General features: G+C 37.7%; 1 protein-coding gene across 1 annotated transcript in view; it reads left to right on the top strand.

The window, feature by feature from the left end:
* Positions 1 to 16,602, top strand: part of LOC121389528 (zwei Ig domain protein zig-8-like) — a 226,573-nt gene that overhangs the window by 199,129 nt on the left and 10,842 nt on the right. The window contains exons 4-6 of the mRNA XM_041521189.1: positions 1,788 to 2,007; positions 11,773 to 12,084; positions 14,614 to 14,637. Coding sequence (XP_041377123.1) covers positions 1,788 to 2,007; positions 11,773 to 12,084; positions 14,614 to 14,637 — 556 coding nt within the window. The remainder of the gene's footprint in view (positions 1 to 1,787; positions 2,008 to 11,772; positions 12,085 to 14,613; positions 14,638 to 16,602) is intronic.

Below are 16,602 nucleotides of genomic sequence, written 5' to 3'. Positions count from 1 at the left end.
GCGGCAGTGGGTTTCCTCTCAAAATCTGTGTGGTCGTTAACCATATGTCTGACGCCATATAACCGTAAATAAAATGTGTTGAGTGCGTCGTTAAATAAAACATTTCTTTCTTTCTTTCCCTCTATGGTATGGAATCTGTGGGTTTCATTTGTTACTCCAGACCAAGATTTATATTAAAGCATTTAATGTGTAATCTCTGGTATTGTAATAATACTGCTTTATTTAATGCAGACATCGTTAAACATGTGTGTGCCCTTCTCTTCCTTTACTTTGCCCATCCAGTGAAAATGTTAATGTTATGTAAATTGCAACAGGAAATAATTTGTTTCCAAATTTGTTTCCAGTTATATGCGATAATCGTTTCTATAGTTTTCAACATGTTGAATCATCGAGTCATTCTTATGCAAACTGACAGACCTATAGAATGATAGAATGAATTAATAAATGAGTGAGTAAGTGAGCAAGCAGGTGGGTGACTGAGTTGTTGGATGGATGGATATGTGAGTGAGTGAGTGAATGGATGGGTGGATAAGTTAATGAAAGAGTGAGTAGGTGATTGAATGGATGGATGTATTGGATGGATGTATTAATGAATGGATGGATGTATTAATGAATGGATGGGTGATTGATTGGATATGGGGGAGTGGGTAGGTGAGTGGGTGGATTTGGAAGGGTGGGATTTTGGTGACTTTTGAGTGTGTGAATTGGTTGTATATTTGAGTGAGCAAGTGGATCGGTGGGTATTTAGTTGTGTGTGTGTGTGTGTGTGAGTGAGTGTGAGTGTGTGTGTGTGTGCGTGTGTGTGTGTGTGAATGTGTGTGTGTGTGAGTGTGTGTGTGTGAGTGTGTGTGTGTGTGTGAGTGTGTGTGTGTGTGTATGTGCGTGTGTGTGTGCGTGTGTCTGTGTGTGTGTGTGTCTGTGTGCGTGTGTGTGAGTGTGTCTGTGTGTGTGTGTGTCTGTGTCTGTGTGTGTGTGTGTGTGTGTGTCTGTGTGTGTGTGTGTGTCTGTGTGTCTGTCTGTGTGTGTGTGTGTGTGTGTGTGTGTGTGTGTGTGTGTGTGTGTGTTGTGTGTGTGTGTGTGTGTGTGTGTGTGTGTGTGTGTTTGTGGTGTTTGTTAGTTGTATAGCTGGGGTTATGGTTGAATAAGTGGATGGATGGTTAAGTAACTTAGGTGGTTTTAGTGATTCAGTGAGTGAGTGAGTAAATAAGTGAGTGAGTGAGTGAGATTTAATTAATTACATTATGTCGTTATTATAAAATTTGGAAATCATTGGTTAGTTTTATAAGAACCAACCTGTCAAGAGGTATGATATTTGTTGTCATCAGTGAAAAAAAAGTATATATTTTACTTCATATATGTGTGACCGGCCTCAGTGGCGTCGTGGTTAGGCCATCGGTCTACAGGCTGGTAGGTACTGTGTTCAGATCCCAGTCGAGGCATGGGATTTTTAATCCAGATACCGACTCCAAACCCTGAGAGAGTGCTCTGCAAGGCTCAGTGGGTAGGTGTAAACCACTTGCACCGACCAGTGATCCATAACTGGTTCAACAAAGGCCATGGTTTGTGCTATCTTGCCTGTGGGAAGTGCAAATAAAAGATCCCTTGCTGCCCGTCATAAAAGAGTAGCCTATGTGGCGACAGCGGGTTTCCTCTAAAAAAACAGTGTCAGAATGACCATATGTTTGACGTCCAATAGCCGATGATAAGATAAAAAATCAATGTGCTCTAGTGGTGTCCTTAAATAAAACAAACTTTACTTTACTTTTGATGATTTCTTTTACTTACAGGTTGTCTGGCGTCGCATGGACAAAGACCACATCACGGCTATAGGCACGATGACATGGGTAAAAGATCCCAATGTGTCGGTGGAGCACCGGGATCTGTCCCCGGAACTGTCGCACTGGAACCTCATGATAAAGATGGCCAAACCGCGACACAGTGGTCTGTACGAGTGTCGCGTCACCACCACCAAAGTCCTCAGTCGAACTGTGCAGCTCAATGTTGTAGGTAAGGGATCGATCGAAATTAAAATTAAAATTAAAATTAAAATTAAAATTAAAATTAAAATTAAAATTAAAATTAAAATTAAAAATTGAATGTTAAAATGTGTTAAAGACACCACTAGAGCACATTGATTTATTAATCATTGGATGTCAAACATTAGATAATTTTGACATATAGAGTTAGAGAGGAAACCCGCTACATTTTTCCATTAGTAGCATGGGATCATTTATATGCACCATCCTACAGACAGGATAGTACATATATACCACAGCCTTTGATATACCAGTTGTGGTGCACTGGCTGGAATGAGAAATCGCCCAAATGGGACCACCGACAGGAATTGATCCCAGACTTACCACACATCAAATGAGTGCTTTACCACTAGGCCCCATCCCATCCCAAAATTTTATAATAAAACTATATTATTGCTTTAAAAGTGTCCTTTCTATAGAGGGGGTGGAATCAACCTCAGTCATTAGAGCACCTGCATGAGGTGCTTGTGTCATTAGGTCAAACGCTCTAAAAAAAAGAGTGTTTTTTTCACCACAGCTGGTATATAAAAGACAGTCCTGTCAGTGCAAAAGTCCACCTGTTACCGACCCCTGGTTGGACTGCTGGTGCTTCCTTGCACCTGCCTGTGCAGATGGAGCCCCCCTCCAACCCACCCCACTCCTTTCCCTGTCCTGGATGGAGGAGCCGGTTGAGGCCGGTATTGCTAAACAAAACAAACTATTAACTAACCACCAGTAAGCCAACATGGGATGTCCAGCCAAAATGATGGTGGGCCAATATTCATGCCACCAAAGGGTCACAACTGGTGATGGTGGGCCAATATTCATGCCACCAAAGGGTCACAACTGGTGATGGTGGGCCAATATTCATGCTGCCAAAGATTCACAACTGGTGATGGTGGGCCAATATTCATGCCATCAAAGGGTCACAACTGGTGATGGTGGGCCAATATTCATGCCACCAAAGGGTCACAACTGGTGATGGTGGGCCAATATTCATGTCACCAAAGATTCACAACTGGTGATGGTGGGCCAATATTCATGCCACCAAAGGGTCACAACTGGTGATGGTGGGCAATATTCATGCCATCAAAGGGTCACAACTGGTGATGGTGGGCCAATATTCATGCCACCAAAGGGTCACAACTGGTGATGGTGGGCCAATATTCATGTCACCAAAGATTCACAACTGGTGATGGTGGGCCAATATTCATGCCACCAAAGGGTCACAACTGGTGATGGTGGGCCAATATTCATGTCACCAAAAGGTCGCAACTGGTGATAGTGGGCCAATATTCATGTCACCAAAAGGTCACAACTGGTGATGGTGGGTCAATATTCATGCCACCAAAAGGTCACAACTGGTGATGGTGGGCCAATATTCATGCCACCAAAAGGTCACAACTGGTGATGGTGGGCCAATATTCATGCCGCCAAAGATTCACAACTGGTGATAGTAGGCCAATATTCATGCCACCAAAGATTCACAACTGGTGATAGTGAGCCAATATTCATGCCACCAAAAGGTCACAACTGGTGATGGTGGGCCAATATTCATGCCACCAAAAGGTCACAACTGGTGATGGTGGGCCAATATTCATGCCACCAAAAGGTCACAACTGGTGATGGTGGGCCAATATTCATGCCGCCAAAGATTCACAACTGATGATAGTAGGCCAATATTCATGCCACCAAAGATTCACAACTGGTGATAGTGGGCCAATATTCATGCCACCAAAAGGTCACAACTGGTGATGGTGGGCCAATATTCATGCCGCCAAAGATTCACAACTGGTGATAGTAGGCCAATATTCATGCCACCAAAGATTCACAACTGGTGATAGTGAGCCAATATTCATGCCACCAAAAGGTCACAACTGGTGATGGTGGGCCAATATTCATGCCACCAAAAGGTCACAACTGGTGATGGTGGGCCAATATTCATGCCACCAAAAGGTCACAACTGGTGATGGTGGGCCAATATTCATGCCGCCAAAGATTCACAACTGGTGATAGTAGGCCAATATTCATGCCACCAAAGATTCACAACTGGTGATAGTGGGCCAATATTCATGCCACCAAAAGGTCACAACTGGTGATGGTGAGCCAATATTCATGCCACTAAAGGGTCACAATTGGTGATAGTGGGCCAATTTTTCCTGTGTTTAAGTATTGATTCATATTACAATCAAGGTATTTCATTTTAATAGTAAATTATTTCAGTTTTTATTTTTTAATGCATTTATGGTTGCTATAGTGACAAACATAGCAACTTTGTTTTTCTATCATGTGTATCTCATGCAGTAACATTCAACGCAATTCTTACACTTTCTATCTTTGATTTCATTTTCAATAAACCTTTTTTATTTATCAAAATACCTTGTACCAATTAACCTTTGATGATCCATGCTTTCCTTGCTACTAATGACATTATCATTTGTCATGTCAAACAATATCATAAATAGTCATCATAACTGGACAAAAAGCATCCATTCACATTGTAGAACTCTTTGCCCACACTTTCTTTGAAATCAATTTGTGACACTTAGAACAACATTTACTACTCAACTCTGTATAAACTGCACCATAGTGCATCTTGGTCATTACTGTAAGAGCTCCATAGTACTGGTCACAACATTTGGTCTTCAATTTGTAGTTATAAACCCATTTGTAGCCTTCAGCTTTTGTTCATCTGATGAACTTGCCTAAGTAGATGTCGGCTGCTCTGAACTCAGAGACCTTCCTTAATTACGTCCGTTTGTATGGAGGTGTAATGGCAAATTGATCAGCTGTACGAAAGAGATAGAAATGCAGACAGGAAGATGTGCAGTGTATTTGTGGCTTGATGAAATTACTGTGATGGACCGAGTCGTACTTCTGGCTAGTCTGTGAGAAAAATGTCTGGGTTGCAATGCTTATGCTGGTTCATCATAGACGTAGACTTAGAGTATTTTTACATGCCCCTATACCACTAAGGTTTCAGGCATGTGCAACCTGGTCCTGGTCTCTGGATAGCCAGTGGCCTGACCCAGGGACAGAACCATAGTAGACATTGTTGAATGAATCTTGTTGATTGTAAACTCTCTGCAAATGTTTTAATATTTGTTCACCCATTCATCGTCTGTGTATTTATTTGTCTATGTGTGCATCTATCTATCCATAATTACACACAAACATGCTCACTGACTCATCCATCCTTCCATCTATCTATTCATTAATTTGTCTACCAATCTATCATCCATCTTCCATAATCACACACAAACACACACATCAACTCATCCATCCATCCATCCATCCATCCATCCATCCATCCATCCATCCATCCATCCATCCATCCATCCATCCATCCATCCATCCACCCACCACCCACCTATCAAAACACCAACCCACTCCATCCCACTCCATCCATCCATCCATCCATCCATCCATCCATCCATCCAGCCAGCCAGCCAGCCAGCCAGCCAGCCAGCCAGCCAGCCAGCCAGCCAGCCATCCAATCATCCACCACCCACCCACCAAAATACCAACCCACTCCACCCATCCATCCACCCATCCACCCAATCATCCACCACCCACCCACCAAAAACACCGACCCACTCCACCCATTCATCCATGGATCCATAGATCCATCCATCCATCCATCCATCCATCCTTCCATCCATCCATCCATCCATCCATCCATCCATCCATCCATCCATCCATCCATCCATCCATCCATCCATCCATTGGAGAATTTGTTTTAATATTCTATTGTAACTGTAAAAATGCTTGAATCCTAAAATATCTCTCTAATTAAAGTTTGTTTAAAGTTTGTTCTGTTTAAGAACACCACTAGAGCACATGGATTAATTAATCATCAGCTATTGGATGACAAACATTTGGTAATTGTGACACAACTGATCAAATCATCCATTCATCCACCACCCACCCACCCACCAAAACATCAACCCACCCTATCCACCCACCCACCCACCCAATCCATCCATCCATCCAATCATCCACTACCCACCCACCAACTGGTGTAACAAAGAAAGACATGTTTTATTTAACGACGCACTCAACACATTTTATTTACGGTTATATGGCGTCAGACGTATGGTTAAGGACCACACATATTTTGAGAGGAAACCCGCTGTCGCCACATAGGCTACTCTTTTACAACAGGCAGCAAGGGATCTTTTATTTGCGCTTCCCACAGGCAGGATAGCACAAACCATGGCCTTTGTTGAACCAGTTATGGATCACTGGTCAGTGCAAGTGGTTTGGTGTAACAAAGTCCATGGTATCTTCTATCCCTAGCTGCTAATTGTTATGTAGCAACAGAGGTTTTCCTTACTCATTATCTATGGGCCTTATATAGGCATGGTTAAAATGTGTTGAGTGCATCATTAACTAAATCTCTTCCTTCCTGTTGTCTTGTTCAGTCACGATGTGTACTACAGAACTACAGTGAAACCTCTCAAAACTGGACCCTCTGTAAATCGGAATTCCCTCAAACCCAGACGTTTTCAATGGCCACTTTTTAAATATCTGTACAGAATAGAACCTCTCTAAACCAGATACCTCTTAAAACCAGACTTTTTGCTTGTTCTCAAGGGTGTCCAGTTAAGAGAAGTTTCACTGTACATCCCACTAGCACAAAGTTGAAAAGTAGCAGAGATAGATTCACAAGTACCTGTTGGAGATGATTCATCTTACAACGAGTGGTTGCCAAATGTATATCTAATAAGCAAAAGAAAGTTAGATACGGTTGGAAACCATGAGTGGTAAGATAAATTGTCTCAAACAGGCATGAAAGTATTATTATATTTTCTACACACCCTGTAAGAAGAAGGAAATGGTTTATTTAATGATGCACTCAACACATTTTATTTATGGTTCTATGGCGTCAGACATATGGCTAAGGACCAAACAGATATTGAGAGAGGAAACCCGCTGTTGCCACTTCATGGGCTACTTTTTTTCAATTAGCAGCAAGGGATCTTTTATATGCACCATCCCACAGACAGGATAGCACATACTACAGCCTTTGATATACCAGTCGTGGTGCACTGGCTGGAGCGAGAAATAGCGCAATGGACTCACTGATGTAGATCGATCCCAAACCGACCATACATCAAGCGAGCGCTTTACCACTGGGCTACGTCTCGCCCCACACACCCTGTAAGAGTAATTTTGTTATTCCCATATTTGATGGATCATATTATGGTATGGCATTGTCCATCCATCCATAAACGTTTCATTTCCAGGGCATATCTGTTGTATCAGTTGATATAGGATCATCAAACCTTGTACATGTATGCAAGTACATATACAATTTGGGATGGCAGTGTGTTGCATACCATAACTAGGTCACTGCAACCTACTTTTTATCAAAACTCTTGATGGGCCTTATCCGGCACTCTTGTTTAATACATGTAATTTAATGGACAAACATTGAACATTAGGTTTAAAGTGTATGAGTTAATTACCTCATAGACACACATGATGTGCTAAAATGACATCATGAACTTATGGTTATTTGGAATACTTGGGTTATGACCTTGTAACAGCCAATTATAAGCCTTGGAAATGACCTCAAAATTGATTTACAACGGCTCATGTCTTATACTGATGTTTTCTGAATGGGGATATTCAGCACTACTGGTTTTAAATAAGAGTATTGGTGAGGTACATAATATGACCATCAAAAGTAGGTCACTGTGACCTATTTATGGTATGCAACACTGCCATCCTAAGTTGTACTTGCATGACCCTACCTGTATATGATGATGCTCACAGAGTTCGGTGCATATACAGACATTTCCTTTCGGTTTCCACGCTAATACTGATGCATAGCTTCTGTACTCTGACTTCAGTGGACTTGGTTTGAGTTTGGTGTATTCCTTCTCCTAGGAGAGTTTCCTTACTAGGATTCTGAGCCTCTCCAGCACGTTTGATTTTGGAGTTTGCTTCTCCTAGACAGTTGTCTTTCTTGACTCATGTCCTCTGTCTGTCCAGTCCATATTAGTCTAGTTTCCACCCTTCGACCAGTCCAGTTTGGGTGAACCTCCCAGGAGCTGATGCTCCAGCTGGCATAGCTCTCTGAGTCATTGAGACATGCAAGCTACCTCACCATGTCAAGGAATGGACCATGAGATAGCCTATCTGTATATGAATTGATGATGAAGATATGGCTTGGCAAGGATTTCCTTTAATATGCAGTAATGCATGTTAAGTAGGTCGCAGTGACTTAGTTAAGTACGCAGCATACCGAATCATGAAAAGTTTGATGATCCTATATAAATTGATAAGATGGAAGGAAATGTTTTATTTAACAATGCACTCAACACATTTTATTTACTGTTATATGGCGTTGGACATATGGTTAATGACCACACAGATATTGAGAGAGGAAACCTGCTGTTGCCACTTCATGGGCTAATCTTTTCGATTAACAGCAAGGGAGCTTTTATATGTACCATCTCACAGACAGGATAGTACATACCATGGCCTTTGTTACACTAGTTGTGGAGCACTGGCTGGAATGAGAAATAGCCCAATGGGTCCACTGACGGGGATCGATCTTAGACCAACTGCACATCAAGTGGATGCTTTACCACTGGGTTACATCCTGCCCATCCCCACCCCACCCCCCCAAATTGATAAGAAAGATATGCCTTGGAAAGAAAAGTTAATGGACGGACGGACAGATGGATGGACAGACAACACCATACCATAGTACTGATGGGCTTATAAAAAGCAACACTGTGACCTTTAATGTGCCATTATAGCATGTCCATTAATGTATTTATAATAGAATTCCGCACTCTGTAACACCGAAAGCCCTTAATGAATGGTACATGCGAACTCTTTGAATAGACATGGGGGGGAAAAAACGTTTTAAGCTTTTCATCCGTTAAAATGTTTATCATGTTTTCTCTCATTAGATGTGTGATTCAGATCTGGTAGTTGGCTATCTATAACATTCACATTAAGCAATTATTTTTATACCCCCCCCCCCCCCCCACCCGTCTCGCAGTTGATGATGGTCGTCATTCAGGTTTACAGATGATTAAATCATACATCTCAGCTTATAATGCTCCCAAAGGGGATTTATTTTAGCTCGTAAGACCTATTCGCTGTATTCACTTTCGTTCAACATTCGTAACATTTCTTAATAATAATACAGTTTGTATGCAATTTCTGTTTTTAATTTCGTTTTTTTGTGTTTTTTTGGAAGAGGTTAATTTTCTCTGAGCAACGTTTCCAAAGAGTGATGCACTCGCATCTTATTTGCATGATGCTATTAAAACGTGACTGAATAAAGTCGGGATGATTCTTTGATTGTAACGTCCTTTATTTTGGTGGCGTCGAAGTATTAGGTATTCTGATACGTAATTCATTTACATGTTTATGAGTAGCAAGGATTACAGTTCACGAGACGAGAAAGTATTAAAATGAAATTATGTTTCATGAAAAAACTTAACCTTTCACCCTAAAGGAGCAATTTGCATCCTTTGGAACTGAATATATGGATAAGATATCAATAACTGAATAGCAGCTTCACACATTAAATAAACATTTGTAGCAAATTCTTTTTTCTTCTCCGGTGTCAGTATTCTATATATTGTTGTAACGAGCAAACAGAATCATTACAAAATACTAGCAATAAAACTGATTAAAATGTCTTTAATTGTCATTTGTTGATCCCACGGTTTATTTTATAGACCTGAAAATAGCAAATACGCATGATAAATAAGGCATGCATTTAACAAATGGACATGAATGCTGGCTGTTAGAGTAACTGATTAAATAAAAGTACTGTGCAAAGGTACATATATTTATTTATATACATGACAAATGGCTTGGTTTACAGAATAGCTTTTGTTCTAAGTGAGATAGTTGATGAATAAAAGAAGTGGTTTTAAAAAATTAAGGGGGTAAACCCTACTATGTTTTTCAAATTGATGGATATTTGGTTTGGGATCGATCACCATCAGTGGACCCATTGAGCTATTTCTTGTTCCTGCCAGTGCACCATGACTTGTGGTATGTGCTATCTTTTCTGTGGGATGGTTTATATAAAAGATCCCTTGCTACTAATGGAAAAAATGTAGCAGGTTTCCTCTCTAGGACTATATGTAAAAATTACTATAATGTTTGAAATCCAATAGCCGATGATTCATAAATCAATGTGCTCTAGTGGTGTCATTAAACAAAACAAACTTTAGCTTTCAACATTTGTTGTTACTACAGTAAAACCATACTAAATCGGACCCTGAACAAACTGGAATCTTGCCAAAACTGTCAAACTTTTGGAGTCCCAAATTTATGTAAATTCTAAAAGATATGACCCTCTAAACACAGGATCCTGTTTAAATCAGATAAATATTAGGTTCCTGATGTGATCTGGTGTTACATTCATTACAATATAACGTCATCTCATTGGTCCAGACATAGCAATGGGAGTTTCTTCATTTCTCGATATTACGTCATCAGGGAATGTCATACCCGATGACACCATTTTGTATTGATACTTTAATTATTGTCTTATTGAGCGTTATTGTTTATGGACCAAAAATAATTCAAAATAAAGTATGAACTTTTAACGTTATTATTAGTAAGTATGTTTTAAATTTACTTTTAAAGGGACATTCCTGAGTTTGCTGCAATGTAAGATGTTTCCGAAAAATAAAATATTTCTACGATGAAACTTACAAATTAAATATATTTTCTTGTTTAGAATATCAGTGTCTGTATATTCAATGTGTTTCTGGTCGTCTTAATATTTGTAAGAAGCCCAAACTGGATTTTGTGTTCAAATAATTTCGTATGTACGAAAAAATATATTTTAGGAAATAAAATGAAATTTAACCTAGTACAAATAGTAGAACGATCAGAAACACGTTTAATATACAGCCACTGATATTTTATGCAGAAAAATATATTTGATATGTAATTACAGTCGTTAAAAAGTCTCTGTTAGTCAATAACATCTTAAAAATTGCAGCAAACTCAGGAATGTCCCTTTAAGGATTATCTGTTATTTCTTTTATGTTCATCTGATATGAAAAAAAAATCATCTGCAAGTTTAAGTGAGAAAACAGCTTCACCAATTCACACAGTTAATTTGCACATTATTTTTTTTATTGTTCATACCCTGATGAATGTAAAAGAAATAGCAGACAATTGTTAAATGAAAATAAAATCATCTGCAAACTTATGTGAGAACGGCTTCGCTGATTCACACTGTTTGCAGATGATTATTTTTGTTCATACCCCGAAGACATTCCAGTCTGTGGGAATATGCATATAAAAGATCCCTTTCTGTATTAGGAAACATGTAGTGGCTTTCCCCTTATGAATAGGTATCAGAATTACCAAATGTTTGAAATATTAATTAATCAATATGCTCTAGTGATGTTGTTAAAGATTTTTTTTTTTACTTTTTTACTTTTTTTTTTTGTAACAGTGTTGGTATTGCATGCTCCTACTGGCAGTAGCTAGTGGGAATTTCCTTATTATGGTGAACTATACCAAATAAAATCCTATTGGCGAACATGTTAGCATTTATTTAAAAACACTACATGTATATGCAATTAATATAAGCAACCAAACTATGACCCATAAATATCAATACTACAACTCCTACCAATGATTAATTTAATCAATGTGCTCTAGTGGCGTCATTTAACAAAACAAACTTTAACTTTATACCCCGATGAACGTAAAAGAACTAACAGACAATCCTTAAATAATGTTTCTGTATTTTTAGGACCACCTTTAACAAAACCAGAGATTGCCATGAAAGGAAAAGAGTTTGTCGAGATGGGTGAACAGATTCGACTTTCGTGCAAGGCGTCGGGCGGCCCGCAGATCCCCGAAGAAATGGACTGGTTCAAGGACGGTGATAAGATAGACATGAAAAAGTATAAAAACGTTTTAATAACGAAGTACCGGTCACTCGCGGAGCGGGCTCTGGTCAGCGAGTTACTCATTGACCGGAGTCGGATTCATGACAGCGGGACGTACATCTGTAGAAGTTCTTCCGACGAGATTGACAGCATTAAAGTGACCGTCTTAGTTGGTACGTTTCAGCTGTAGTTTTAAAAACACAAGACAATTGGGCAATACAAATTTATTCTAATACTACCAGGCAAATAAAATCAACATACATAAAATACACATATAAACACACACCCCCATCCTTGAAGAAGACCGAAAAGAAGATTAACTGAAATCCAGTCCCAAGCAATGAATATAAACTAGCTGGTTGTCACAGGGAGGAGGTGGGAAGCAAATTTTGTAAACACAAAGCTGAGAGGAGGTGGGAAGCAAAAATTTGTAAACACAAAGCTGAGAGGAGGTGGGAAGCAAAATTTTGTAAACACAAAGCTGAGAGGAGGTGGGAAGCAAAATTTGTAAACACAAAGCTGGGACCGCTGTCCTATCTGTAATGCTAGCAAGAAACGCGTTTGATTGTTTGCGCCAACCCTGACAACACGTGTGCTAAACAAGCCATATATGGTAAGGCGAAGTGCCGCTGTACTCAAGATTAATGCATACATTAAAGGGCCAACCTTAAATGCAGGCTTCTAAAAATTGCAAGCACGATTGTTTCATTTTGTGCATCGTTCACACAAATCTAATTTAGCATAACTTATTTTGCCATTCACGCATTAAATTTAGCAGGCAGAAATCTTTCCAGATCTGAGTTAAAGAAATACAGGCTTCGGAAATTCAGCCCTTAGGGTGTATACTACCAAATCAAATCCCATAGACGACAATAGTAACATATGTGGCTCAAACTCCTAACAGCAACGTATCAATCGACATAAACACCACGGATATAAATACTACCACCCCTCACACTTAAAGTGAATCAGAAAAAATTGGGGGTCAAGCTGCTCGTTTCTGAGACAACGGGTAGCGTCTATGACTACCCTAGTTCCGCACAAAATTCGAGTGCTTTTTTTTACAGGTACCCCATACATGTTTCAAGCACAAGACTACTTGACACATTGGTACTAGATGAAATAAAATTGCATTTTTTTTTACCCAGATGAAACTATTATTTTTTACAACCAACACACTCACATTTATAACCAATCACAGGACTTGTGGTGTTCACTTCTCTATCAAAAGTTTGGTGCACCTTGAACTTTGACCCAGCCGGAAGTTATTTGGTTTAGTACTACCTATAATGTTCCTGTGGCAGTGTACATGTACAGTGAAACCCCTCTAAACTGGACACTCTTGGGACAAAGACAAATGTCCAGTTTTAAGAGGGATCCAGTTTACAGAGGTTAAGTTCTGTCCTGGTTTTTAAAAAGGGACTCTGTAAAACGTCCAGTTTTGAGGGAATTCCAGTTTACAGAGGGTCCGGTGTTTAGAGGTTTCACTGTATATAATTTCATGGCAGACGAAATGATTGCTAAATCCGGGTCCCGATTATTTGTTGAATTTGAACACTAGGACAGGGTTTTGGCTAGAGCTAGGGCTAGGATTAGGGATAAGTTAGCATTTAGAATAAATATTCAGAAGTACATGTATCTTATAATCTCAGATATAACATATGGCAGAACCAGTGTTAGAGATTAATGGTATCCCGATATCCCGGGGATACCAGAATTTACTTTTGGATACCAAACTTCAAGAACCCAGTATCCCAGCGGGATACCATATAATGTTTTTTTTTTTTTAATCCTGCATTTTTATTTTTCGCTGAAACAATGAAAATCATCATTTACTGGTGAAGTTAAGTAACAGTATTTTTGAGCTCATACCCAGTCTATTGCTATGCCGTAACAATATCTCCCCCAACTCGTACCCAGTTTAATGCTACACTAGAGCAATAGCGGTGTGAAAAATATCCGCCCGATCCCCCCTCCTCCTCCTTCATCAATGTAAATAGGGATTTTTTGATGGAGCTATTATTCATCATATGGAATGAATGATGGGGGGGGGGGGGGGAGGACCTGACTAGGCGGATATTTTGCCAGGATACTAAATTCTCAGGTGGGATACCAGATTTTGAAATATTAGTATCCAAATGGGATACTGCCCAAAATGTTAAATGTTGAACACTGTAGAACTTACATGTATTTCCAGCAGACTCTGTACTCCAAGACAATCATAATACTATAGCTGGACATACTGTAAGCAATAAAACCATGAAGTTATATAAATGTTTTTTTCTTCAAGATATTATTCATGATCAAAAAAGATATTTAAGATATTAAACAGCCATTTTTTTTTTTTTTAAATGTCAAAGATATTATTTATATAATTTTGGATTAAAAAGATGTTAAAAAAATATTATTCTTTATTAATGAGATGTTTAAAATATTAAATGACTATTTTTTATTTTAAAAGGTGTTAAAAACTTTATTTCTGATTAAAAGGATGTTTCACATACTAAACAGCTATTTTTGATTAAAAACGTTAAAGATATTATTAAGTGGCTATTTTAATTTAAAATATTTTTAAAGATATTAAAAAACTATTTTTAATATAAATATAAGAACAATATATATGAAAAACGATAATAATAATCCTTCAAACATTTAAAAAAAAAAAAAAAAATTAAAAACATTTTTGTGTTTCTCTTTTTCAGCTGATTCATCAAATGTTAAAAGAGGTAAGGCAATTATTTTGTATAATAAATTATTTTGTAGTTTTCTTTTAGAAATGCACAATATAAAACAGGAATGAGGAATGAGGGATAGCTCTGGGTGAGCAGAAAATTATTATAATTATTATAATTTAGCTAAATTATGTATATAAATTAAAAAAATTGCAGAAATCAAGTTATTTTCTAACAAAGTATCACATATTTTACATAAAATTATTTGGCAAATTGAAAGAAAATTTGTAAAAAAATAAAAAAATAAAATCAGATTTGGTGAATTTTATAAGTGTCAGAGCTACCCCTGGGAATGCATTACATTACAAACTGTTAAACTGGCTGACCATATTTTTAAAAAACACTATGGCATATTTTTCACAATTAAAGCCAATTTTTTATTATTGAAAAAAGGAATTACTGATATTTTATTGTTTAGAATATCCATTTCTGTACAACAAAAGTGTTTATAGTCATCCTGGTATTTATAATGCCACGAAATACATTTTTTATCATTCTAAAAACACACATACCTCTGACAGTATGACAGTTATGGAGACAATCTCTAGTCTATTTTTAGAGGGTATTCTCCCTGTTTCAACATCAAAGACTCTTCTTTCACTCTGCTGTTAAAATTTTATTCAAATGTGTTACGAGGTTTATCGATTAACCAAACATAGCGTCTTGTTTTCATTGGTTCAAATTAGGATCTGCGCCTTTAATGGCCCCATTTAGAAATAAAACAGAGAAGGAATATCTTGTGTAATGACTCACCAGCACATTGCTTAATCCACACTTCCTGTATATGTGTTAAACACATGGTACTAGCTCTCTTATGTACTTAGATGGCCTTCTCATCCAAAGCAGTTTATACATAATGCATCACATTTACCTGATAATGGCAGTTATCAACGACTATATACCTGTGCATGTCTGCGTTATCTCAACACAATAGAATGATACATATGAGGCTCCATTTATCAGTCTGATTTAACTTATTTATTTATAAGCTGCCTGCTTTTCAATAACTTTGAGATAAATCATGCATTAATATGATAACAAAATATTGTATAAAATGTTAAAAGCTACATGTATTTACAATGTTTAAAGTTTAAAATGTCGATTCAAATATAGAATGTGATTTCTAAATGATAATGTGGACTTGAACTGTTAGCAAATTGAATACAGTCTTAGATTTCAGGTTATATAATTGAGTTCCATTCCTGAGTTAGGATATATATATATATATATATATATATATATATATATATATATATATATATATATATATATATATATATATATATATATATATATATATATATATATATATATATATATATATATAAAATGATAAAAGAAAACAAGTGTACAGTATATATGTATTTTAAAAAACAATTTAAAGAAATAATTATGTTTCAATCTTATCTTCTATATAATCAAATCCAGGTTTTAAACACTTTTAAATATTTTGACCCATACACTTGACCCATAAATGACCAATAAATATATGGCCTAATTAAAGCATGATGCATAGGTCACTCTATTTAAATTAGCGAGCCTCTTTTATATGCATAATTTCTCACAAACAAGAAAGCACATAGCATGGCCTTTTAATATATTTCTTTAGGGCGGGATGTAGACCAGTAATAAAGAGCCCGCCCGGTGCGTGGTCACTCTAGTATTGATCCCCATCGGTGTACCCATTCGGCTATTTTGCATTCCAGCAAGTGCGCCATGACTAGTATATATATCAAAGACCATGGTATGTGCTATCCTGTCAGTGGGATGGTTCATAAGACAGAATCCTTGCTACTAATGGAAAAATGTAGTGGGTTAATTTCCTCTTTAAGACTATGTCAAAATTACCAAACTTTATTTAATTTATTTATTACTTTTACTAACCTTAGTCTATGACTGGTGTATATTACTGGTCATGGTATGTGCTGAGCTGTCTGTGAAGAGTGCATATACGATAAA

The sequence above is a fragment of the Gigantopelta aegis genome, chromosome 14 (assembly GCF_016097555.1).
Source record: "Gigantopelta aegis isolate Gae_Host chromosome 14, Gae_host_genome, whole genome shotgun sequence".
Classification (NCBI taxonomy): Eukaryota; Metazoa; Mollusca; class Gastropoda; order Neomphalida; family Peltospiridae; genus Gigantopelta; species Gigantopelta aegis.
Note: the sequence above shows the minus strand (reverse complement) of the source record. Positions and strands in the feature narration are given on the sequence as shown.